This window comes from Bacillus rossius, chromosome 1, assembly GCF_032445375.1.
Source record: "Bacillus rossius redtenbacheri isolate Brsri chromosome 1, Brsri_v3, whole genome shotgun sequence".
Taxonomy (NCBI): Eukaryota; Metazoa; Arthropoda; class Insecta; order Phasmatodea; family Bacillidae; genus Bacillus; species Bacillus rossius.
Window position 1 is genome coordinate 130,374,888 of NC_086330.1, and position 26,889 is coordinate 130,401,776.

At 40.1% G+C, this 26,889-nt stretch overlaps 1 protein-coding gene across 1 annotated transcript in view; it reads right to left on the reverse strand.

The window, feature by feature from the left end:
• Positions 1-26,889, reverse strand: part of LOC134535512 (fibrillin-3-like) — a 169,524-nt gene that overhangs the window by 116,254 nt on the left and 26,381 nt on the right. The window contains exons 2-4 of the mRNA XM_063374688.1: positions 22,105-26,806; positions 15,957-16,073; positions 15,498-15,610 (exon numbers count right to left, since the gene is read on the reverse strand). Of these exons, the coding sequence (XP_063230758.1) occupies positions 15,498-15,610; positions 15,957-16,073; positions 22,105-26,806 (4,932 nt within the window). The remainder of the gene's footprint in view (positions 1-15,497; positions 15,611-15,956; positions 16,074-22,104; positions 26,807-26,889) is intronic.

A 26,889-nucleotide genomic window follows, 5' to 3' on the forward strand; every position in this document is an offset into this window, starting at 1 on the left:
CACATGGCTCTGGACTGGAGCGCATTCTTCTCGTCGTGCATAGGACAACTATGAGAGTTGAGCAGTAGCAATAACATTTTATGGCGGAGAAATGAAGGTGAAGGTGTAATGCAAGGTCCTTTAGGGCTTTAAAGAATCTGTACCAGGTTTTTCATGCCTAAAATTAATGTTGGAAACACGTTTGTTAGCAAATTTTACTCATCTTAAAATACAGTTTAATAACGAATTACGAAAACAGATCTACTCATCCGCCATCAGCGTATTCTTACATACTTTTCGTAAACACACATTACGTGGATATCTTTAGCAGTTTAAAAATGGTGCGGTTTTTTGAATCTCTGCACACCGAATGTTTTTCACAGGTTGGCGGGAACTTATGAATGAGTTTCAGAGCTAAAAATTCTACGTATAAGTTTTTAAGCGGAAAAATCCACTTCAAGGTTGAATCTCAATTTCTTACTGTTTGAAAATTTATAACATAACTTCGTAGATTAATATTGTTGAAATTGTGTATTTTATTTTTCTTGTGTTTAAGTTGTACATTTTCTTTGTTGATTCTTAGGTAGTAACCTTGGCCTTACAATACCTTTTATAAAAAAATATTTTTGAATAAAAGTTGTAGTTCTACTGTAAAAAAAATTCAATATTCATGCCTGTTATTTATTGGCTGAAATATCAAGTAACACAAGTGACACGCAGCCAAAGAATTGACCTGTCACTTCGGGATATGAAGAAAGCAACAGGAATGCAGGGCACGAATCGCTTTCAGCAAAGTGATTGCAACAAGACAGGAAAAATAAATAACGTCAGTCTCATAGACCATACCACTTCAAACGTTATTAAAATACCTACTCAAATAGATAAGTTTCATCACAGATCTTACGGTATCTTTAGCTAAAATGGATTTATTTAATTGCATATGTATATGTATCAAACAAACATACACACACATAAATATAAGTAAAGAGTTATCTTACATAAAATTGCTGGAAGCAGTGTTAAATGTATCCAGAAAACTTTAAAGAAATGAACGTTCGATAGTAACTGTAAATTACAGAAAACTAACTAAACTTTCAATACATTATAAGCTGAATTATCTTTAGTTTTTATTTCGACGTTTGAGAACTATTGGCTTTAGCAAAAACAAAAAAAATCGTAATGAGGTTACCGTACCTACACATCACTGGTGAATTTTGAAAGACTTGTTTAATTTTTGTTTCTGATTTTTATGCTTTGCTCTTCCGTGCGAGTAACCTGTTAACCACTTAGCGACTAAAGTAGAGACAACAACAATTTGTAGACAACAACAATTTGTAGGTTTTGGTTGCCACTTTTGTTACAGTTGTGAAATTAATATCTGAGCATATTTGAATTATTATTATTTTTACTGCAGTCGGTTTTGCACGATAACATTGCAGTTCCAATTAAAGTTTGGAATAAAATAAATAACATTTTCATACTTTCTGTGTGCTTTTTTATGGTTCAGTTAATAATAAGTCCCAGAAAGCAAAATAGGCTTGAATCAAGCTTGCCATGGTATGATAGCTTGAATCAAGCTTGACTCAAGCTAACTAGTTCACACACGACAATCTTGCAATAAGCCTGCCACAAGTCTGCAAGCTGACTGCAATGGTTCGTGGTTCAAGGAAAGCTTGAATCAAGCCTAAATCAAGCTTGATGTGTCTAATTCAAGTTAAGTGATAAGATTTCCGCAAGCTTACATGCTATGTGGGGTTCTTCTTTTTTAATAAAACAAATATCTATATTATTAAAATATGGAAACCGAAAGTTTACATGATGGCGTCTTTGGATTATATTTCTTCCAGTTTATAAAAGTTCTAACATTTTTTTTCATAAGTTGATTTTCATCATTGTTTGTATTTATTTTCATTCAAGGCGTGGCAATGCCGTACCCACGAAGAGGTGAATGTATAATGAGCAATGCGACAGTGTTCTGCCTGTGGAATGCCGTAGCAAAGCGCGGGTGTGTAAGCTATTTGTAAATAATAATAAAGTATGTACTTAATAGCTCCTGGAACATGTTTAATTGAGCAAAGTTTGAAAATACAACAAAACTTGCCGTTATCGTAAAATGAGTTCAATACAATAATTTGGGGTAGCACCGTTATTTACCATACTTTCTTTCAAGAGTTGTTTCTCTCAATTACTTCAAAGAAAATTTTAACGACAGCGGAAAGTCCTGCAGTGGATCGAGAATTGTTCAACTAAACATTATCCAGGTGCTTAGTGTTATATATTAAAACCTTTTCTATTATTTGCAAAAAAAATATTTAAATTTGTTCTGCTACAGCTACAAAGGCTTATACCAAACTTTGGGAATAAATTTACACAGTCATATATTAACATATTTGTTGTAGAAAAACTACAATGGAAGTTTTGTCGGTATAATTTAATTCCAACTAAATCTGAAAATATTGGTGAAAAAGTAATTTTTTTTTTTCGCGAAAAATATTGTTTGCTCATTAGACTGCAATAAGCTATACTAGCGCTAGAGATTGTTTCCTTGTAATTGGCGGCCGTATGCAAGAGAAGCCATTGCCCTATCTGACCGGGCCAGTCAAGACACATTACTTCCGCACTGGATAGCTATGATTGGTGTGTTGACAGTATAGGCCTACATGCACCTGAAATAAACCCAGCCCACATCGAAACACAGACAATGCTACTAATTTATTACATGCAGCTGTTTTGTAAACTTTTTCGCGAAAAATCTATGGACCTATAGTATAAGGTAGTCATCGGGATCACGAGCCAATCAAAATTCTCGGATAGTCACCCACTGCGATGTTTGCTTGAGAGTTAAAGACCCGCAATTTTCGCTTGGGCGTCAGGCTAAACTTCAAATACACATACCTTTGTGCCGCTTTAGCCATTGGCTCACTATTTATCTGTAGGGCTCTTGGCCAATGAGAAACCCTCAGCCAATCACAGAAAACCCAGTTGAGACTTGCCACAGGACAAAAACCAACAAACTGGCGTTATTTGCCCGAGTATACAGGCGAGGGTGTGGTCTACCCTGAAGGTAATTGAATCCACGATTTTTTTTCCAGTCCCTAGTTTTTAAAGAACGGAAAAATTCGAGGTTTCAATGACCTCTAGGATGGACTCCACAGCCATCTACATACATGAGCATATATTCCCTGCTCGTTGGTTGCTGACTCCAGAGTTGTCTGGACTGGGTTTTCCTTGATTCAACACTTCTTTGGCTGAGAGTTTCTCATTGGCCTAGACTCTTCTAGATAAACTGGGTGCCAATAGCAGAAGGATCACAAATGTATAAGTATTTGAATTTTAACTTAATGCTAAATTAATCTGCGAGTTGGTCCGGTCTCTACTAGTTATGGTTAACCGGCACTACCTGGTTCACCGGGTGAAATGGTCGTGGAAGGGTGTATCTAAGTAAATGCGGCCCAATAACAAACACAGTGCATGGTTACGATGGTTTGCATTCTAGCTTGTGACCAATTGAATCCGCAAAAATTTCAGTACCTCTACTGAGGATCATAAGCAAAGCGGTAGCTCATTAATTGTCCATTCGTCGGATTCCCCTCTTCCCAAAGGCGATCAACGCAAAAGGAGGGAGGGTGGCAAGGTAGGGTGGGGGGAGGAGGACCGGAAAATGTAAATGCGATGGCCTGTTGAGTGCGCCACAGGCTACCCACCGTAACGCCGGGGGCGTAAGGAATGTGAACCGGCCGATCATCCCTTGAATGAGAGGAGTACGGGGTGCAAGAGAGACGGCGATGAGAGAGAGAGAAGAGGGCAGAGCTGTGAACGGGCCGGCAGTCTGAGCCTCCCCTCCGAGATCAATATACTACAGCCGGTGTCCGGGACGCGTTGGGGCCTCCTTACCCCCGCACGTTCCCCGGCCCGGCTGCTGCAGGGTGGGCCTGCCTTCCACCGACAAGCCTCGGCTGCATACCCACCACGACACAATCACGTGTGATCGACGAGTGCGGTGAATGAATTCTTATAGCAGTGACTGCTGACGCTACATATGTTTGAAGTAATGTGTAGGGACCGGAAAAATTCGCGGATTCAATGACCTCTAGGATAGCCACCAATATCCTCTGCATTTCTCAAGTAAACACGCGTCTTCATTGGGTACTAAATTGTGAGGCGTCTCCACTGGGTAGCTTGTGATTCGACGACGTATCTTTGGTCGATAGTCTCTCATTGGCCCAGAGAGCTCCAGTTAAACTGCGAGCAGAACCAGCAGAATTGTACACATGTTTTGAATTTCAGCCTATCACGAAATGAATCCGCGAATTTTTCCGGTCTCTAGTAATGTGCCTGATCCGTTGAGATAAACACTGTCAAGTTTGAACACGTTGTGACTTGTCAGTCGGCTTCCAAAGCCGGAAGAGTCAGGTCGTGATTACCGTGTTTTTTCGCGCATCGTAGGGGGAATGCATATTTCGCGAAAAGATTCCGAGACCAGCTGACAGTTAAAAACACTGTAGCATCGTCTGGGTTTCGTTATTGGGTGAGTTTCTTTCCGATTTATGTCGATCGATTCATAACCAATCACAGTAATTCGTGCGGAAGCGAACGTGTCCTGAGTGGCTCGGTGAAATACAGCAACGACTTATCTCGCAGACGGCTGTCAATCACAAGGAAGAAACAGCTGGTGGGGGTATAACTTTTTGCAGTCTATTAGGCGCTCTTTTTTTCCGCGAAAAATGCCTGCCCCTAGTAATTTGTATGGCCTCAAAATATATGTCATGGGTGTACTCAACCCATGTATGTCTTTTCATTGGTTGATTTCTTGTCGAGTACATCTTCATAATTGTTATCTGGCACCAACTGATTCGCTTACTTCTCTCCTGGCTTGGCATTGTTGGCTCGCGGTCGTAGAGGGACTTGTCCAAATAACTGCGGTCTAATCATGAACTAGTTTGAGTGTGTGAAGGTTTGCATTCTAACTTTCGTCATGTTTCCGTATTTACAAAAATAGATTTCGAACTACGCGTTTATTAAGTTTTGTTTGCGATACGGAGACCGGAAAAAATGCGTCGTGCTGAAAGGAAAACGTTTTGACGCCATTCCCGACAGTGTGAGAGACACTACGGAGCAGCTGAAGTCACTTCCGAAAGACCTTCCAGGAATGCTTCCAATCATGGACTCAACATTGGGATGGGTACACATCTCTAGCCAAGGAGAGTATTTTGAAGGAGATCGGTTCAAATTTTATGTAAGCTGATTAGTTTGATCCTAATAAAAGTTTTCACTGTAATTATTTTTAATACCTCGCAAACTATGTCCTAAAGTTCTTCCCGAGGCAGGTATTCGTCATTGAAGTTGGGGATAAACTACATTTTTACTGAGAATAATTTTAAAAAAGTACCTTAGATGTAACACTGGACGTATAGATTACGTTTAATTGAACATAGCTCTACAGCCACCGCGAATTTTGTCGCTGTAGTAAATTCATTTCATTGAAATAATTGTAGGGTGGGGGGTTAGTATCATGTCATAAAAATTTGTAGAAAACAGAGATGTTGCTCACAATTATTTAGCCGTGATGCACATGCCGCCGAAGTTTTTGTGTCGAATTCCGACACATTCTATAGCGTGTCTCACTCTTAGTTCACAGTTGAGAGTAAATGGCACCCACTGTATCCCGGTTGATATTACCTGGCTTGTTACGAAAAACAATATGGCATTTTTATACCATCGTTAATTAAAAATAGATAAAAGATATATAGGTATTGTTTTACCTTTTTCTCATTTTTGTAAGACCATAAAAAGTGTAGGTATATTGGCAGTATTATTTCAGTTGCAGTAATTCCGAATATAATAATTAAAAACTATACACCAATTATTATTATTTAAAAGGAAAAATAAACCATTCGTAGTATTCGGTCACATTTAATAACTTTTAATAAAATAATTCTGTTTTATGCTCAAACAGAACCAAATTTTTAATAACTTATGATATAAAAAATTGTGGACAAAAACCAATCAAACGAAGATTACTTCATTCAGTTGCATCTCCTTAGAAGTAAAAATTGAATAGGTATTATCAGCTGCTGCTCTTACTGAAATCCCAAATGAAAATATATAACCTATTTTCTCCTTCTACACATTCATTTACAAAATAAAACGTTCCGATATTTAATTTTTTTATTACATAATGAAGTTGTGTAACACTTTGTGCTATATGGCGTATTTTCTGGCATCATAGCGCACCTATACAAGAACAGTGCCAATGGAAGAAATCGTTTGTTCAAAAGAAAGAGCAAATATCCATTAAAATATACACTGCAAACTAACGATGGGAAACTCTATAGAGAAGTATGTTCTTCGCAAACTCGCGAAAAGATTCCGAGACTACCTGTAAGTTAAAACTCTGAAGAATCGTCTGTGTTTCGTGATTGGGTGAGTTTCTTTCAGGTAGATATCCACTGTTACACTACCAGTCACAGTAATTAAGTGCGGAAGCAAATATGTTCTGAGTGGCTCGATGAAATAATGCAACGACTTCTCTTGCAGACGCCCGCCAATCACAAGGAAGAAACCGCTGGTGCGTGTTTACCTTTTTGTAGTCTAATAGGCGTTCAAATTTTGTCGCAAAATATGTCCCTATTTATCAGGTCTTCATATGTTCCATTCAAAATGCCGTTTGAAAGTATAAAGATGTACATAAAAGCTCTAATCAATAATGAGAAATTTAAACTTTTTTTCAGGCTGTATTAGCTCCAATTTCGCTCGGATAAAGAACGTGATAAAACTTTTCAGCTTGAGTACTCGTAACATGTAACAATACTCACGAACAAATGTGTAAGCTAATTAGTAGGGGCCTTGAAATTCCCGTTAACGTGGCAACAGTCTAGACAACATACGTAGTTTTACACGTTATAAAAATATGTGCATTCGTTGAAAGATTTTTCAAATAGAAAATAAATGTTTAAAACAAATTCATGGACACGCGTGATTGCTGTTTTACACTACAGGTAGAATGGATAACAAAGATGAATACATAAATATAAATAAAACAAGGCAGCATAGCATGATGCCAAATTTTAAATGACTAGGATGAACAGAGAATTCCGTTGCAGTAGTTTAGTAAGAAAAAATAATATTACCACAGCACAGACGAATACAGTGAGCTCACGAATACACCGTTGCAAAAATGACACTAAATACAGACAAACAACAATCTAGGACCACACAGTGTCGCACAGAAGAACCCAGCAGGCTGATAAAGAGACAGTTGCAACTATACAGAAAAAAAAACAACAACCTAAGACAACACAGCGACGCACAGACGAACCCAGCGATATAACTCCAGCACGGGCGAACTCAGTATGCTTTCTTAGACAATGTAGGGACGAAGATTCGGGAAGTGACATCTGCTCCCGTCATCAGGCACACACAGCCCGACAGCGGACACTGGAATACAGGGGTTTATATGTACTCCACCCACTCTCTTGGCGTGCACTCCCATTATTGGCTGAGCACATAACAGCTTATATGTTATTGGCTAGTGGTTTGCTGCAAGAGTTGTGAGTTTGCAGTTTTGAAGTGAAACTTCTTTGCTGAGTGGGCTACAATTTTCGAGCGTTACGAAAATTCCGACCGCATGAGGGGAATAGTCAGGTACGTGGTGGGGGAACCGGTAGAGGATGAGAGTGCGTCAGCGACGACGCCACTCCAACGCATGTGCTAGCGGACGATTGGGAAAACGAAAAAAAAAGTGGGGATAGGTACGTAGCGTAGCAAGCTGTATGCCTGATGTAACGGCTGGAAGGGGAGACGGCAGGGGAGAGGGGAGAAATGACGTAGCGGTGATGCTACGGGATTCTCGTTACGCTGCTTGTGTTTGCCTAGTTATAATTTTTGACGTGAAACTTCTTTGGGTGCGATGGGAGTAAAATATCAAGGCCGAATTTTAATGCAACGTTTTCGTGAAACATTGTTGTGAAACTATTTCTGACGCTAAACTGTGCAGACGGTGCAGAGAACCTGGCGGGCCGCGGGCTCCACGTGGCGGTGTGCGGCTCAGGTTGAACCCCGCCATGCTGCAGGGACAGGCGGGTCGCGGCGGTAGGGACCCGCCTGCGCCTGACTCTACCACACTTGGGCCAAGGGCAACACAACGGGGTTTGAGGTTACTGTGCACTGCGTCAGTGACCTTCTTCGCAAGAAAATTGTGTTCTTTCAAGTATGGATTATTTTAATTACTTGCGTCAATATGTATTGTTTAACAGTGTTGTATGAGTACGGTTTTAGCTGTGTAACTAATTTTTTTTGATATAATGCTTTTCAAGCTTTAATTTGACATGGTATTTTATTGTCAAGTATTATAATTTGATTAACTATATCACACACCGTATTATAATTATGAGCCCGCAAGCGTGTAAATATGTTGAGTCCAACTAATAATAAGCTAGTTTTAAAGAGTTTAACAAATCCGGTGCGTAGAATATCAATTGTTTTTATTTTCACTTTGTGACAATATGGTTATAATGTCAAAAATTACCGTGAGGTATGCCCGTGCCGTTTTGATTTCGCGTCGCGAAGTGGGGGCCATGTTACTCATTGTTCATTTATTCGACGGCAGAACATTGTCAATGCCTATGATTACATTCTAGTATGTATATGTGACCTATTGGCGAAATCTGTTGCACTTTAACTCAATGATAAGATAATATCTGCAGATCTACAAAATCAGTCTAGAAATATCTTCAATCACGTCTAATCTATATATAATATAAAATTAAATTAAAAATATAATTTATTAAAATCAATTCTAGCTTTGATATTTACTAAAAAAAATTGGTCGTCTGTAAGGTCGGTTTACGGACGATAGTTTAACGTGACAACGTCATAACAAAACATTGATGAAATGATTGCATACTTTTATGAATAAAATTGAATCATTTTTATTGAATGATCACTATTTTGTATGGATACAAAGAAGGAGTGAAATGAAATCTACAATTTAATTGATAAATTTACTTTTATTTGCACTCATTAATTCAAATATGTTTATTACTTTAACGAAGAGATTATTTTAACTATAACTTTTATACATGTTTGCTATTTAACTTCTTCCAATATGTGTTATTCTGTTAAGGATAGGACGATGATAGGAAAAGTAGGAAATGTATGGGAGTGTTTCAAGGATGATGTGAAGGAAAATGGCTTACCCAACACCAAGATGCAGTCACGCCACGGACTCTGCAGCCATGCTAGGAGGAACGGGTTAGCAAAGAGCAATGAAAATGTTACATTGAAATGTATGAAAACAGAATCACGCCACGGACTCAGTCGCAATGCCAGGAGGTTCAGGTTAGCATAGAGCAATATAAAATGCGCGTAACGGGACACAGCAAAACGGGACAATGTGCGTAACGGGACACTTTTTCGTGCGTGCACCCGGCGTTCATCGATTTATTAGACGTTGTCACGTCTAAAATTATTTATGGTTTGAGTATTCAACAGTGAGTAATATTTTTTGGTAATTAATCAATACTGATTGATCAATAATTATTGATATTCTGACCTGTTATTTTGGAGTAAAAATTTTGTTGATTTATGTTTATTTAGAAAAAAAAGGTCTTTCTCTATTTTTCTCTTGCTGCCGTTTTATCCTTCACGATAAACTTACGAATCGAGGTTTTAATTGCCACAGAAGTTTCACTTCTATCAGATGTACTGAGTGTCTATATTTTATTTATTCAGTGTTTCGATAACAATGTTCTGCTGACGATAAATACTGATTTTTATAGTTTACTTCTTATTGGGTGATTTTCCTATATGTGTGGAGTAGCATTGTCCCATAGTATTTTGTGACTGTTTCGTAAGCAAGTTAATTTTTTTTGTTCAGCCCATTTTTATGCGGTTTTTGTGCACTGCAATAGGTGTTGAAAGAGCTCAACTAGTTTCGACAATGTGTCGGAATCCACATTTACAAGCGATATGATAAACATAGTTCAGACATCGAACTATGCAAGTGACTGGTGATACTCTGATGAACATGCTTTAAATAATGAAATCCGACTTATAAACTGTTCTTATATAATGTTGGTTTACTAATATATTTTGACGTGACGTCTAATAAATCGATAAACACCAGATGCACGCACGAAAAAGTGTCCCGTTACGCATATTATCCCACTACGATGTGTCCCGTTACGCTCATTGTCTTCCGCGGAAACCAGGCATTCGTTAATACATATTTTCCTTTGTTTATCGCGAGGGCGTAATTATTAATGAATTATAAATAAAATTTCGTGCCCGGGGCCACAATTGCATATAATTTTGAGCACTGGAAGACATAAAAACGTTAAATATTCTCGACGAATTTTAATCTCGGCCCCAGCGCACCACGAGCGTCTGGGTTGGAGATTAAAGCCGAAATTCTTTCGTAAACTTACTAATACTTTTATATGAACTGCAAGGGCATTTTTATTAAATTCTACGTTTAATTTCACGAAGAACAAATTTCGTCGTTAAATATGTAATTACGAAAAAGCGTAAAACATTCTCGACGATCTTGAAGTTAGTATAAACATGGCGGCCGACTAGCAGCCGAAAATATATTTTAAATTTCCCACCTACCACTATAAGAAATAAACATGGTGGACTACATACGTTTTTAAAACTTCCACAACACAAAACAAAAATTTTATAAGCATATATACAACATCTGAAACTATTATTTCCAATATGGCCTCGTGGCCCTGCGGTTAGCAGCGCTGACTCTCAATCCAAAAGTTGACGGATTAATTACCCGCCGCCGCTATACCTTCATTTTTGTACTTGTGAAAATTATTAAGGCGCGCGTGACACTACAAATGTAATAAACATATTTGAATTAATGAGTGCAAATAAAAGTAAATTTATCAATTAAATTGTAGATTTCATTTCACTCCTTTTTATCCATACAAAATAGTGATAATTCAATAAAAATGATTCAATTTTATTCATAAAAGTATGCAGAGGTAGATTTTATCATACAAAAGATAGAAAAAATAAAAAAAATACTCAAAGAATAACTTATTTTTAATGTCTAAATGGTTTGGTTGCATAAATATATTACGGCTCAGTCTCAGGCCGAATTGGATATTTAATTTTCTTCTGGATCAATAATTTCATCAATGTTTTGTTATGACGTTGTCACGTTAAACTATCGTCCGTAAATCGACTTTACAGGCAAATCAATTTTTTAGAAAATGTTTATGTACATAAGCAATAACCAATGTACCACTTAGTTTTTCGCACGGTTTCTGTTGAATAATGGGGGTTTTGTTTACTATTCTGTGCTGTTTTATGATGACAGGCGGGTAACAATGTTCTAATATGACTGAAAAAATTCTTTAAATTAGGTCAGTTAAAAGTATGGCTGTTTTAGTGCTTATTATGTAGTTGAGATTGCAGTGCAGATATAGTCCTGTATTTGTCGGATTCCTCGAATTTTTAGTGGATATATTGCAGTTTTTCTTGAAGATCAGAACATCTAGGAAAGGAAGATGCTCTTTAATTTTCGTTTCATGTGTGATCTGTATAGATGGCCCGAGCGAAATGAGGAAATTTACCAACATGTTTTCATACATTTCAGGTTACTGTTGCGAGACACAAAAAAGTAACGCCAACATAACGAAGTCAGATTTTATGTGGGATGTTGGTTAAGTTCGAAGATTTTTGCTTGGAGCTCTGCATGTAAATATTCGTCATGAAAAAAACATAAATAACTACCCCAGCAAAAGAGACCGGATAATTTGGGTTCTCTTTGCTGCCTAGGCATTTAGCATCTGCTTGTATTGGTTTGTTCGCCGTCTGTTTATGTCTCTGTTATGTCTCATCGTTGTCCGTTCTTAAAATTTTTCTACGAAACCCCAATGTAAAACAGAATTAGCGTATGTCAATGAAGTTGTTTTAAATAAAAAAATGTGAAGTTTATTTAATTTACAATATTTAATTAATCGGGTTTGGAAAACAATGGAATGCAGTTCAAAAAACGGAGTTCATTTTAAACTGAAAGTGAGGTTTAAAACGAATTCCACCGATGAACATAAATTTTAAGGGTTTTCATTAATAAGGCATTGTTTTCTTCCTGAAGTTTGTTTCCTTTAGGATATTTTTTATAATATTGGACTAAAAATGCATATCATTACGAATGTTTAATTTTAAAGCATGTCGTAAAATTTATTTAATAGTTTTTGCGATTTATTTTATGTAACCAAATCACCACATCCATCCTGATGCAATGGGTCTTAAATAGGCATATTTACAGAGACATTCAATTCCTTAAAAAAATTCAGGTGCTACTATTGTGACGCCACTGAATTAAAGTGCATTAAATTTAAATAGTTTATGAAACAATATTTGAAGTAATGAATACCATTTTATATACCTCACATCGCAACCTTACAAGTAAACTTATACTTGGTTGAAGACTAAAAAAACTATAAAATAACTTTCATAAATTAAAATAGAAGTAAATTTTCAATACAGTTAATTTTCAATACAGTTGACTAACTTGATGATTTACAAATAGATGGATTCCACCCTAGTACTATAAAAATCAAACAGACTGTTTCCTAACACATGTAATAATTGCAAACGTATGCATAATAAAGCATTGTACTAAATTTACTTAACGAATTTATTAACGTACAAAATAATTAAGTTCTACATTTAATTCACTTGTATATTTATTTTTGCTGCAAACGTGTTTAAATTCCAAGCGCCAAAATTTTAACACTTATGACTAGAGGTTGAGAAATAAATGTCCTAGTAAACATCGAAACTCCTCTGTTAGCTTAAGCTAGTACTATTTGTTCATTCATATTTGCAGTACACGTATTTAGACTTTTCATTCCATCCTTTGCACGTTGTAAACTTTCTTGTCAATGTTGTTAATGTGAAACACTCGGAAGGCAAATAATGCGCCGAAAATTTACAGAATAAGAGAATGGGTATAAATTTTCACTTTAGTAACTACCTGATACATAATTAATACGGCAAATATCTAGCGAACGTTTCATATTTTGATTTGTGATCACAAATGATTTTTCTTTACTTCTGCTAGATGTTCGGTACACTACTTAATTATTTTTTGCCATTAATTCTGAAAAATCTTTCCGCATTTTCACGCCATATGTAACACCACGATAATTCCACAGACTCTTTTCACTCCAGGCTAGACTCAAGCCACATTCGTGTGCTCATTGGTCGATACCTAGGTCAGAGACTTCTCATCATTTGTACTAAGAGGCACCTGATTCTGTCTCACTGTTTCTCTCTGTTTATTACCTACTGACTCAATATTCCAGGGCGTGTCGAGAGAACTGTGGTACAGTCACCGACGTGAAGTAGCTGTATTGTGTGTTTCAAGTCAACTTTGCCATCGAATGTATCCACGAAATACTTGTGCCTCTAGGTATACATAATAGCATTTAGCTCCTCCTTGTACAAATGTGAAACAAATTTTAAAAATTGTGCTATGTATAATTGTATTGACTTATTATTTCAATGTATTTTGCAGCAAAACCAAAGTATTGAGACTGTTCCATAGCAATATGTTTCTCAATTTAATTTTTTTTGTGTGAATTGGTTCATCACTGCACTTTCCGTCTACCCCAACTGAGATACATACATTATGTCTTGCAGAACAACGACCGGTTTTTACGTTGCTGATGACTTTCGTCTTAGTTACTCGTGGATAATCTCTGACCTAGGCCACGGCACCTAAGACAATACTTGGAAATATGTCATCAAAATATTTAATATTTTTAATTTATCTGGAATAAATGTCTTTTTAGACATTTTTTAGAGGCACGGACACAATAACAGAACTTGACTGTAGAAGAATAGGAATTGCATGAATTCAGAATTTTCTATAAAGTTTTCAAACAAAAAAAAACCTACACATACTTTTTCTCCCATTTATTTCCTAACTGGCACTAAAACATATTTTACGCTCTATAGATTCTTGACAAAGAATGTCTAAAATATATACCTTTAAGTTCTGTTATTGAATCAGTTCCATAATTTTGGCGCAGGAAATTTATTTTATCTTTCACGCTCATATCTACATACATAGTACTTGCTATAAGCTACGGTTTTCTTAAAGAAGTAGAAGTTATTTATATAAAAAAAATGGGTTTTTAAATATGAAAAAAAATATTGTATTTTACTGTCACTGAAGAAGTATATCAACTGTATTTAGAAATCTAGAAATTTTTTTTGTTGCTATACAGCTAAAATAAAAAATTAAACACCATTAGATAGATCATAATTTGACAAAGGATTTAGAATATTGCAGAAGTACAAATTAGTCAATAAGGTATCTGCTAATGTTTAAAAAACTAACTAAATCATGAAAATTTGAATGTTTATTTATACATACATTAGAGTTCATGTAATTATGCAATTCATAATGGGCCTATGGTAAGTTTACTCCACAAAATTGTTTATTTTATATTATAAACGTACTAATTTCTATTTTTATACTCGCCACAGTTACGTGTTATTATTTTGGCAGCAAAAATATATGTATTATTAAAGCAGAAAAATAACATAAAAATCAACCCTTGTAGATTGTGATTGTAGATATTCAATGCGTTTAATTTATGCAGTATGTTACTAGAACCGTGAGTGAAAATTCATTTTATTCTGGGAATGGCAAATATGAAACTAACGAACTTTATTTAAACAGTTATTATTATCAGTAGCACATAAAGTATTATAAATTATGTTATAATATTTAATATTATATAACTTTTAACAGAAAACTTATTTATAATAAATGTAGTAAAATTTGAGATAAATTTTTTTAGTAATATTATCACTATCGTTATATACATGATATAAACGGCACTCAGAAACTGTATGTTTTAATGCTTTTTGTAAACAATACAGCTTTCATTTAGTGACTTCTCGTTGATATAAAAAATGTCTGCCTTTGGTTTGTGTTAAGACTGCGGGAAGAGGCCTCGCGTATTACGTCCTCCCGGGGCAGCCGTCTGCGACTTGTTGCAGAGCGGGTTGCTGTCCAGCCCCTGGCGCTCCGCCTGGGGCTTCAGCGGTGAGGGGGGGAGAGGGATACAGGTCTGCGCTAGCCCCCTTAGCGGGCGACTGCGCTCTTTCACGGCTCCGCCTTCACCCCTCCAGCCCGCTTGTTTCACGAGCTACGGAGTACGTCTGTTTTTTTATTTTATTTTCATTTTAAAATATTTAAAAAAAAAAACTAAGTGTTTCAAAAACGTATACTTAAATGCTTGTCAATGAATAAAGATTACAAAAAAAAAGGACCCACGCTTCCGCTAATTTCTCAACGCGAATTCCTCACGTTTGCAGTGACAAAGGAATGGTTGAGCTACCGCGGAGAATTTTTGTTTCGCACAGTTGGCAGCCTGCGACGCATGGAGACTCGGGACCTCGGGCACACTAGCAGGGAGGCTGTGTCCTCAAAGTGAAAACGCACGCATGCACAGCGACTGCTGCAGTTGTTGTGGTCTCACCTGGCCAGGGCGAACTCCCCGAAATATTCCGTCATGGCAAACATGATGGCGAGGAGGCGGTGAGAGGCACATTCCAGACACACGGCCACTCGGAGAGACCGCGGGTGCGACAGCTTGAAAAACAAACACTACAGTATACAAATACGCGTTTCGTATAGAAAAAAACAGTCTCGGCTTGTTTTTAATTCGATGCGTTAGGCTAGTTAATTGGAGGGATGCTTCAGTCAGAACGTCTCCCGCACTCGTAAAAACAAAAATACAAAAAAAAATCTGTTTTTTACGGAAACGGTGACGTCAAATTGGTTTGTATAATATATTTTTTTTAATTTTTGATCACCCCCTTAGTTATTTGGAAAATCGGCGCGGGGCCGCGCGAGATCCGTCACATGGCTGCGCACAGCCCGCCTCCTCCCTTCCTCCCGGGGGAACTACGAGCGAGCGAGCTGCCGTCGGCGGAACCTTGCCCCTGACGACTAGACCGCCCGCCCGGCATCCCTGCACGCTCGGCGGCGGCACGGCCCGGCGCAGGGGCACCGCCGCGCCGGGCGAGCAGCGGCACGGCCAGGCGCGCCGTCCCTGGACCAATGGCGCGCGCCCGCGCCATGGTTACAAACTTGTCGCTCCGGAGATGGCGGGAACCCTGCGTGGCTATCGATTATCTCGAGGGGGTCGCCACGTGGGATATGCACACCGGGTAACCTTACAGCTGATGTCAACCTTTAAAAAGTAGGTACGTGCAAGTGAGCCCCATTAAAACTATACCCAAGATAACTAAAATGTTTTAATAATGGAATTAAATACAAACTACATAACAATTAACTTGCATGATTTAATGTATAAGTAACTAAAAGTGGGATTTTAAAATGTACCTTATTTTGTTATTTTAACGTTGATAATTGGTGACAAAAATTTGATAAGCAACAAACTAAGAAAAACTCTATTATTTATGCACATCCAAACACACATTACTGATACCCCTTAAACCGGCACATAGGATGGAATATATACATTTTATCTGAAACCTCTTGACAGCTGTAAAGGTGATTCGAGGAGATAACTCGACAGGAAGTACCGAAAAGTACCACGCTCAAAAGTAGAGCTCTCGTTGCCAGAAATGGAGAAGGGGGAGAGGGCATAACCAATAAAGTAGAGAGTCAGGCGACTGTTAAGACTCTTTGTAAGGAACTTCTTCGCTTTGTTTGTCACAATTATGTACCTCCATTGGGGCAATTAATGGTATTTATTTTATTTCAAATTGAATAACAAAATATTTTGTTTTATCTTTGTATAAATAATTGACTTTTGAAGTTTTATCTCCAACACACGTGATTGCAAAACAATGACAATTTTTGGAATATAGATTTAACACTAAGTTATTCCATTACTTTTTCAATATAGTCACATTAATAATTCCGGCTTTTAACATACAAATTATTGATAATAACTAGTTTACTGGAAGATAAAAAATAAATCAAATATTTTTTTTTCTTCTGTGAGTTAATTTATTGAAAACATTAGTGAAAATAGTACTTTGGAGCTAATTAGTACAAATTAAATATGTCGATAAATATATTGATTTGTATTTTAAAAGAACCTCTTATCGTACGTTAGAAGTGCACATATTTTTAATCTAATGCTAAATCTTACTTCCATAACATTACATTTAGCTCATTTTCCACGAACTATATGTAAATGCAACGTTTAGAAATCAATTTGGATTTCAAGTAAATATGGTGTCATTTATATAATTAAACCACCTTAATATAAGAACTCACTAGTTTTATGTATCATGAAAAAATGTGATATAAAACACAGTAGTTCATTACCACTTATGTTAGACGGAACAAATTACACTACCATATGGAGAAAAATAGCTTATCTTAGTGTAAGTAAATCAACTTTGTGTTTTTTCCAAAAGTACAATTTAACGGGATTGCACGCATATGCATTATTAGTTTTAGCATTTAATTTGAAACATATTAATTAATCTTATGCAAATTTTAATATTAACAAGTATAATCCTACTAGAAAAAATTAATAATAATTAAGTTAATGCTATTGGAAAATGAAAAAATGAAATTAACTATTGCATGAATTATTTAGAATTAAATTCAATGTATACGAATTCACTGAACCCAATTATTTAAACCCGGCCACTATCATTCACATATGAAAAATAATTACTTAGTAGAAACATTTAAATCAAGAAAATTAGAAAAATCAACTATCGTAATAATATTTTACTTCGAATGAAAATACTATTTTATATTTTGCTGTCTTATTATTAAGTTGAAAAAACATGGTTCCAAATGGATAGTTGCATTAATAGACTAAGGTCTATTTTTCACTACTATTTATACATCTATTAATGCTGTAATTGCACAGTAGTTGCGATTATGTAAGCGGAGGACCAGGCGGTAGGTTCTACCGATAACCTCTCTTATACCTATAGGTATCCTGGTATTTATTTGGTATTTTTTACGTTTGCAATGTCAAATTCCGTGGAAGGTGTGCCATCGCCAGAGGAGAGATCCAGAGGGCAGCGACGCCGACAATCGAGGAGATCCCAATGGAAGGTGTGCCTGCGTCATCGACAATACTAGAGGAGACTTAAACGTTTACGGTGCTGTCTGCAGAGTAAATATCGATGAACACCATTTCGTCAGCGAAAGAAACTTCGATTACTGCAGTATCGCTACCATCAATCATTCCCACTGGAGTTTCAGCGTCGTCTTCCGACCATCGATGTCACCACTGTGGAAACAAGTTTTTAAAACACAAAAACGTTTGTCTACGTGACAAGAGAGGATGTCTTAAGTTTCCTTCTTGTAAGATGTTGATCAATTGAACAAAACTTTTTAATGATAAATTGTAAAAACACATAAAGAAATGCAAATGTCGTGCCGATCGGCAGTGAGTGAATATATCACCCCAACAGCGATGCATTTATGCTTTTAAAAATACACCAAGCATTAGTGAAATAGCCTGAAAAGTTATTTTCTTTTGAAATAGACGTTCTTGCAGCTAGTGTGATATGTCGTACGCATTTTCCCATGATCAACAAAGACATGCGAAAAGTAAAGGTATGAATCATTATTCTTCTATAAATATACGCTGTGATAAAAGCTATCAATGGTTTAATCGTATTGACAATTAGAGAATACGTACAAATAGCTATAAAAATTCAAGTTTGTTTGACACTGTGGAACTTCCTGCGGCCATTTAGACTCATTAGTTTACAATCTCTAGTAGTTAAATAAATGCACAGCAACCTATTGCTATGATACCTGGTGATACCGGGTGCATTACAGGAAAATGATAATCGGTTATAATTAGCGTAATCTGGATTTCAAACATTTTTGAACGACTGCTCTTATTTAAATAACTTAAGTGGAGAAAATAAATTAATACTTTTCTTGATTATATCTAGTAGAATATAATCAATCATCTCATGGATGAGGTATCGACGCATGGTGCTCTAAAATATAACTTCTGGTTTGCCTATACATACGGTAAACATGTGCCGTATGATAACCAAGTGAAATAGTGCTCTTTAAAGAAGATGAATACTTTCATTTACAGTTCTGACAATGCAGAGTAGTGTGTAAAACAAAGTATCGAGAAACACTTCCGGGGAGAAGAAGACTACAAATGAAAAGTACCTGGCTGGTTGCTAACTTTAGTAAACCGATTGTAGCTGAGAATTAATCATTTCGACCCAGAAGTAGATGTATAACAGGCTGCTTAGTTTAGAATGCATATATGTAGTAAAATAAAATTTACATACATTATGAATATAATTTACAAAAAATTGTTGTTTTAATTTTAACACCTGAAACCTATAATGTTTATTACTGTGTCAATTTAATTCCCTCTGCACGGTCTATGATCGAATCAAAGACTGAAATCAATACAATCAATTAATATTTTAACATATTAACAGTTCATTTTTAAAATGATTTTTGGAATATTTTCCGATTTTTTTTGGTACATAATAACAAATTTTCAATATGGTGAGCAAGAAGGCCAATAAGATAGCGGAAGCTATATAATTTCGTGATTGACATCAGTACACTCTAGTGGGTAGAAATAAACTAATGTGGCAACAACCCACTCAAGGAGAATAATTTAACATTGCAACATCCAAGATGGCTGCCGTAATGTCATAATGGCATAATAATATATGACTTGTTTTTAGTAGTGGGATTCAGTTGCCTGGTAAAATGAATGGTGAAAATATAAGAATTTTTTTTATTGTTTTCACTTGGAATTGAACTGAGCATCTCAAAAAGTAAAAGGTTATTACAATTTTAATTTTAATTATAAAAATTAATTTTTTTCTGAATTTTTAATAATATTTTTTGGGAATTTATTTTAATATATATTTAATAATTGCCCTTAACGGGATCGAACGAAAACTCAGGACTTGATGACATAATATCATTTTTTATTAAATTAATTTTAAAATATTTATTGTTTTTCAAAAAAAAAAAATTTTAATTTTTGGGTGAAAATGAAATTGAGGTGGTGTCAAATTTCAAGGAAGTGGTTGAAGGTTAAGGTTAAGATTATGACCTTAGAGGCTTGAATTTGGTTTTTTCCGAATACTGTCAAGCCTTTTAAGGCTTTTCAAACCATAATATATATTTATGTGGATTAATACGAGAATTTTAACCTTAAAATGGGGAAATATTTTAGTCATTTTGACTACACAATACAAAATGGAAGACGGTTATTTACTCACTCCCTGCTCGCCTTTCTGAAGCATTTTCCAGACTTCTCTATTTAACGCTACTGTTGATAAAATATGGCAGTGCCTGTCCTTCGCGTGAGCAGAATAATGCACATATTTTGTTTGGATAGGTAAGAGTTTATCTTAAGTTGACAACACAGAATTAGTTTTAGACTAACAAGTTAAAACTTAACATTGTAATGTTTTACGGAAATACATAATTGATATATAACAATTATATCTTTGGGACAGTCCAACATGTAAAAACAATTAATTCATACTGAGTTAATTGTGTCAGTTTCAATTAATCTATTCATAAGTGTTTTTTTTTTTAAATTACGAATTGCATACAGACAGATAAATGTTTTTAATGTATATTTGGCTAAGATTTTTAATTTGATAACATTAAGAATACTGAGAAAATCACAGCAATTTTTTTTTGTATTATCGGGACTAAAACGTTAGTATTTTTAAAATAATAAATGTGGCAAATTCAATTATTAAAACAACAATTTGTAATTCATAAAGGAACGTTTACGTGAGCACAAACCATCTAGGATTGAGTAATGGACGGGTGCAAGTGCAAACCTCTCCCCCACACAACACTTCCGAGTTTACCAGTAAACATAATGACAGGGTTAGTAAGTCACTTGTCTTCAGTTCTCCTTCTCCGAGCCACTCGAGGTCACTTCGGAGAACGTCTTCCCATAGTTTTAAGCACACGTGCTGACTGGCAGCCGCAGGACGACGAATGGAGTTTCTCACCGCCACTGGTACCAACCCAGACGCGCACAAACACCAATGCGGACCGCAGGGCCTAAGCTCCTGACCCCAGCATGGTTGAAACTCTTTGTCTTCCTGGACCATAGAGGCTGCCTACTTACTGCTTGCAATAATTTAACCCCGCATGAAAGAACTCAGGGTGTTCCTTGTGTCCATGCAGGTTTTACCTTAGCCCACCTTAACAATTTATAGTCTAGACTTAAAATACGGGAGTTATTAATGGCGTCAATTGCTGCCATGGCTAGCCAATCCCAAAACAAAGCACATGACGCATGCTACCCTTTCTGCTTGGCTGAAACCCAGCATGATTAGGCGTAAAGACTTCGGCCTGAGACGCACGTAGTCTTCCCTCCCAAAAAAATACACTTAGTTTTATTTATGTTAGGAAAAACTATAAGATTTTCTTTCAGTACTCGCCAAAGCTGTGTAAAATCTAACCTTCATAATAGAAAATTCACGTGTTTTAATGTATAAAATAAAGTTTAAATACAAAATAAATTGATACGAAATTAAACGTACAATTATTTGAAATAATGCGGAGCGTAATAAAGATACGCAAATTAGGTTTCCAGCTACTTTTCTTAACGCAAATCACACGTAGTTTCCGCACCTGCCGCTATAATTCGCTACTGGAGCAGCTACGTCGACTATTTAATCATTCGATTTACAGACAGAAATTTTAAACTAAGTATATAAAAATATAGGTATGAAAAGCTAAAAAGGTTTAATAAAACATTATATAAAATTATATCATGAAAACACTTATACGGTTTATACTTAGAAGTTTCCTTTTTGTCTTTTCGAACTTTGGTTCGCGCCGTCCGCCACAGATGGCAGCACAGAGGTTATACATTTCCGTTCCATGCGACTTCCGTTCCATTCAGGAAATTAATCCTATCAAATGCCGTATACCGACAGCTAAGATGTTTACACAAAAATAAATGGAGAACCCTGACGTCCTGAAGTCTGAGTTCGGTTCCAGACCGCAAAAAAAAAGGGAGCGTCGCAAGCGAAAACAATATATTTCGTCTCCATCTCGCTCGCTGCAGTGACACTCCACGTCTCCATCTCGCTCGCTGCAACGAGACTCACGTCTCTATCTCGGTCGCTGCAGTGACACTTCATGTCTCCATCTAGCTCGCTGCAGTGACACTCCACGTCTCCATCTCGCTCGCTGCAACGAGACTCCACGTCTCTATCTCGGTCGCTGCAGTGACACTTCATGTCTCCATCTCGCTCGCTGCAGTGACACTCCACGTCTCCATCTCGCTCGCTGCAACGAGACTCCACGTCTCTATCTCGGTCGCTGCAGTGACACTTCATGTCTCCATCTAGCTCGCTGCAGTGACACTCCACGTCTCCATCTCGCTCGCTGCAACGAGACTCCACGTCTCTATCTCGGTCGCTGCAGTGACACTTCATGTCTCCATCTCGCTCGCTGCAGTGACACTCCACGTCTCCATCTCGCTCGCTGCAACGAGACTCCACGTCTCTATCTCGGTCGCTGCAGTGACACTTCATGTCTCCATCTCGCTCGCTGCAGTGACACTCCACGTCTCCATCTCGCTCGCTGCAACGAGACTCCACGTCTCTATCTCGGTCGCTGCAGTGACACTTCATGTCTCCATCTAGCTCGCTGCAGTGACACTCCACGTCTCCATCTCGCTCGCTGCAACGAGACTCCACGTCTCTATCTCGGTCGCTGCAGTGACACTCCACGTCTCCATCTCGCTCGCTGCAACGAGACTCCACGTCTCTATCTCGGTCGCTGCAGTGACACTTCATGTCTCCATCTCGCTCGCTGCAGTGACACTCCACGTCTCCATCTCGCTCGCTGCAACGAGACTCCACGTCTCTATCTCGGTCGCTGCAGTGACACTCCACGTCTCCATCTCGCTCGCTGCAACGAGACTCCACGTCTCTATCTCGGTCGCTGCAGTGACACTTCATGTCTCCATCTCGCTCGCTGCAGTGACACTCCACGTCTCCATCTCGCTCGCTGCAACGAGACTCCACGTCTCTATCTCGGTCGCTGCAGTGACACTTCATGTCTCCATCTAGCTCGCTGCAGTGACACTCCACGTCTCCATCTCGCTCGCTGCAACGAGACTCCACGTCTCTATCTCGGTCGCTGCAGTGACACTTCATGTCTCCATCTAGCTCGCTGCAGTGACACTCCACGTCTCCATCTCGCTCGCTGCAACGAGACTCCACGTCTCTATCTCGCTCGCTGCAGTGACACTCCACGTCTCCATCTCGCTCGCTGCAACGAGACTCCACGTCTCTATCTCGGTCGCTGCAGTGACACTTCATGTCTCCATCTCGCTCGCTGCAGTGACACTCCACGTCTCCATCTCGCTCGCTGCAACGAGACTCCACGTCTCCATCTCGCTCGCTGCAGTGACACTCCACGTCTCCATCTCGCTCGCTGCAACGAGACTCCACGTCTCCATCTCGCTCGCTGCAACGAGACTCCACGTCTCTATCTCGGTCGCTGCAGTGACACTTCATGTCTCCATCTCGCTCGCTGCAGTGACACTCCACGTCTCCATCTCGCTCGCTGCAACGAGACTCCACGTCTCCATCTCGCTCGCTGCAGTGACACTCCACGTCTCCATCTCGCTCGCTGCAACGAGACTCCACGTCTCTATCTCGGTCGCTGCAGTGACACTTCATGTCTCCATCTCGCTCGCTGCAGTGACACTCCACGTCTCCATCTCGCTCGCTGCAACGAGACTCCACGTCTCCATCTCGCTCGCTGCAGTGACACTCCACGTCTCCATCTCGCTGGCTGCAACGAGACTCCACGTCTCTATCTCGGTCGCTGCAGTGACACTTCATGTCTCCATCTAGCTCGCTGCAGTGACACTTCATGTCTCCATCTCGCTCGCTGCAGTGACACTTCATGTCTCCATCTCGCTCGCTGCAACGAGACTCCACGTCTCTATCTCGGTCGCTGCAGTGACACTTCATGTCTCCATCTCGCTCGCTGCAGTGACACTCCACGTCTCCATCTCGCTCGCTGCAGTGACACTCCACGTCTCCATCTCGCTCGCTGCAACGAGACTCCACGTCTCTATCTCGGTCGCTGCAGTGACACTTCATGTCTCCATCTAGCTCGCTGCAGTGACACTCCACGTCTCCATCTCGCTCGCTGCAACGAGACTCCACGTCTCCATCTCGCTCGCTGCAGTGACACTCCACGTCTCCATCTCGCTCGCTGCAACGAGACTCCACGTCTCTATCTCGGTCGCTGCAGTGACACTTCATGTCTCCATCTCGCTCGCTGCAGTGACACTCCACGTCTCCATCTCGCTCGCTGCAACGAGACTCCACGTCTCTATCTCGGTCGCTGCAGTGACACTTCATGTCTCCATCTAGCTCGCTGCAGTGACACTCCACGTCTCCATCTCGCTCGCTGCAACGAGACTCCACGTCTCTATCTCGCTCGCTGCAGTGACACTCCACGTCTCCATCTCGCTCGCTGCAACGAGACTCCACGTCTCTATCTCGGTCGCTGCAGTGACACTTCATGTCTCCATCTCGCTCGCTGCAGTGACACTCCACGTCTCCATCTCGCTCGCTGCAACGAGACTCCACGTCTCCATCTCGCTCGCTGCAGTGACACTCCACGTCTCCATCTCGCTCGCTGCAACGAGACTCCACGTCTCCATCTCGCTCGCTGCAACGAGACTCCACGTCTCTATCTCGGTCGCTGCAGTGACACTTCATGTCTCCATCTCGCTCGCTGCAGTGACACTCCACGTCTCCATCTCGCTCGCTGCAACGAGACTCCACGTCTCCATCTCGCTCGCTGCAGTGACACTCCACGTCTCCATCTCGCTCGCTGCAACGAGACTCCACGTCTCTATCTCGGTCGCTGCAGTGACACTTCATGTCTCCATCTCGCTCGCTGCAGTGACACTCCACGTCTCCATCTCGCTCGCTGCAACGAGACTCCACGTCTCCATCTCGCTCGCTGCAGTGACACTCCACGTCTCCATCTCGCTGGCTGCAACGAGACTCCACGTCTCTATCTCGGTCGCTGCAGTGACACTTCATGTCTCCATCTAGCTCGCTGCAGTGACACTTCATGTCTCCATCTCGCTCGCTGCAGTGACACTTCATGTCTCCATCTCGCTCGCTGCAACGAGACTCCACGTCTCTATCTCGGTCGCTGCAGTGACACTTCATGTCTCCATCTCGCTCGCTGCAGTGACACTCCACGTCTCCATCTCGCTCGCTGCAACGAGACTCCACGTCTCCATCTCGCTCGCTGCAGTGACACTTCATGTCTCCATCTAGCTCGCTGCAACGAGACTCCACGTCTCTATCTCGGTCGCTGCAGTGACACTTCATGTCTCCATCTAGCTCGCTGCAGTGACACTCCACGTCTCCATCTCGCTCGCTGCAGTGACACTCCACGTCTCCATCTCGCTCGCTGCAACGAGACTCCACGTCTCTATCTCGGTCGCTGCAGTGACACTTCATGTCTCCATCTAGCTCGCTGCAGTGACACTCCACGTCTCCATCTCGCTCGCTGCAACGAGACTCCACGTCTCCATCTCGCTCGCTGCAGTGACACTCCACGTCTCCATCTCGCTCGCTGCAACGAGACTCCACGTCTCTATCTCGGTCGCTGCAGTGACACTTCATGTCTCCATCTCGCTCGCTGCAGTGACACTCCACGTCTCCATCTCGCTCGCTGCAACGAGACTCCACGTCTCTATCTCGGTCGCTGCAGTGACACTTCATGTCTCCATCTCGCTCGCTGCAGTGACACTCCACGTCTCCATCTCGCTCGCTGCAGTGACACTTCATGTCTCCATCTCGCTCGCTGCAGTGACACTCCACGTCTCCATCTCGCTCGCTGCAACGAGACTCCACGTCTCTATCTCGGTCGCTGCAGTGACACTTCATGTCTCCATCTCGCTCGCTGCAGTGACACTCCACGTCTCCATCTCGCTCGCTGCAACGAGACTCCACGTCTCTATCTCGGTCGCTGCAGTGACACTTCATGTCTCCATCTCGCTCGCTGCAGTGACACTCCACGTCTCCATCTCGCTCGCTGCAACGAGACTCCACGTCTCTATCTCGGTCGCTGCAGTGACACTTCATGTCTCCATCTCGCTCGCTGCAGTGACACTCCACGTCTCCATCTCGCTCGCTGCAACGAGACTCCACGTCTCTATCTCGCTCGCTGCAGTGACACTCCACGTCTCCATCTCGCTCGCTGCAACGAGACTCCACGTCTCTATCTCGGTCGCTGCAGTGACACTTCATGTCTCCATCTCGCTCGCTGCAGTGACACTCCACGTCTCCATCTCGCTCGCTGCAACGAGACTCCACGTCTCTATCTCGGTCGCTGCAGTGACACTCCACGTCTCCATCTCGCTCGCTGCAACGAGACTCCACGTCTCTATCTCGGTCGCTGCAGTGACACTTCATGTCTCCATCTCGCTCGCTGCAGTGACACTCCACGTCTCCATCTCGCTCGCTGCAACGTGACTCCACGTCTCTATCTCGGTCGCTGCAGTGACACTTCATGTCTCCATCTAGCTTGCTGCAGTGACACTCCACGTCTCCATCTCGCTCGCTGCAACGAGACTCCACGTCTCCATCTCGCTCGCTGCAGTGACACTTCATGTCTCCATCTCGCTCGCTGCTGTGACACTCCACGTCTCCATCTCGCTCGCTGCTGTGACACTCCACGTCTCCATCTCGCTCGCTGCAACGAGACTCCACGTCTCTATCTCGGTCGCTGCAGTGACACTTCATGTCTCCATCTAGCTCGCTGCAGTGACACTCCATGTCTCCATCTCGCTCACTGCAGTGACACTGCATGTCCCAAGAGGCATTTGAATACGTTTCGGGCGC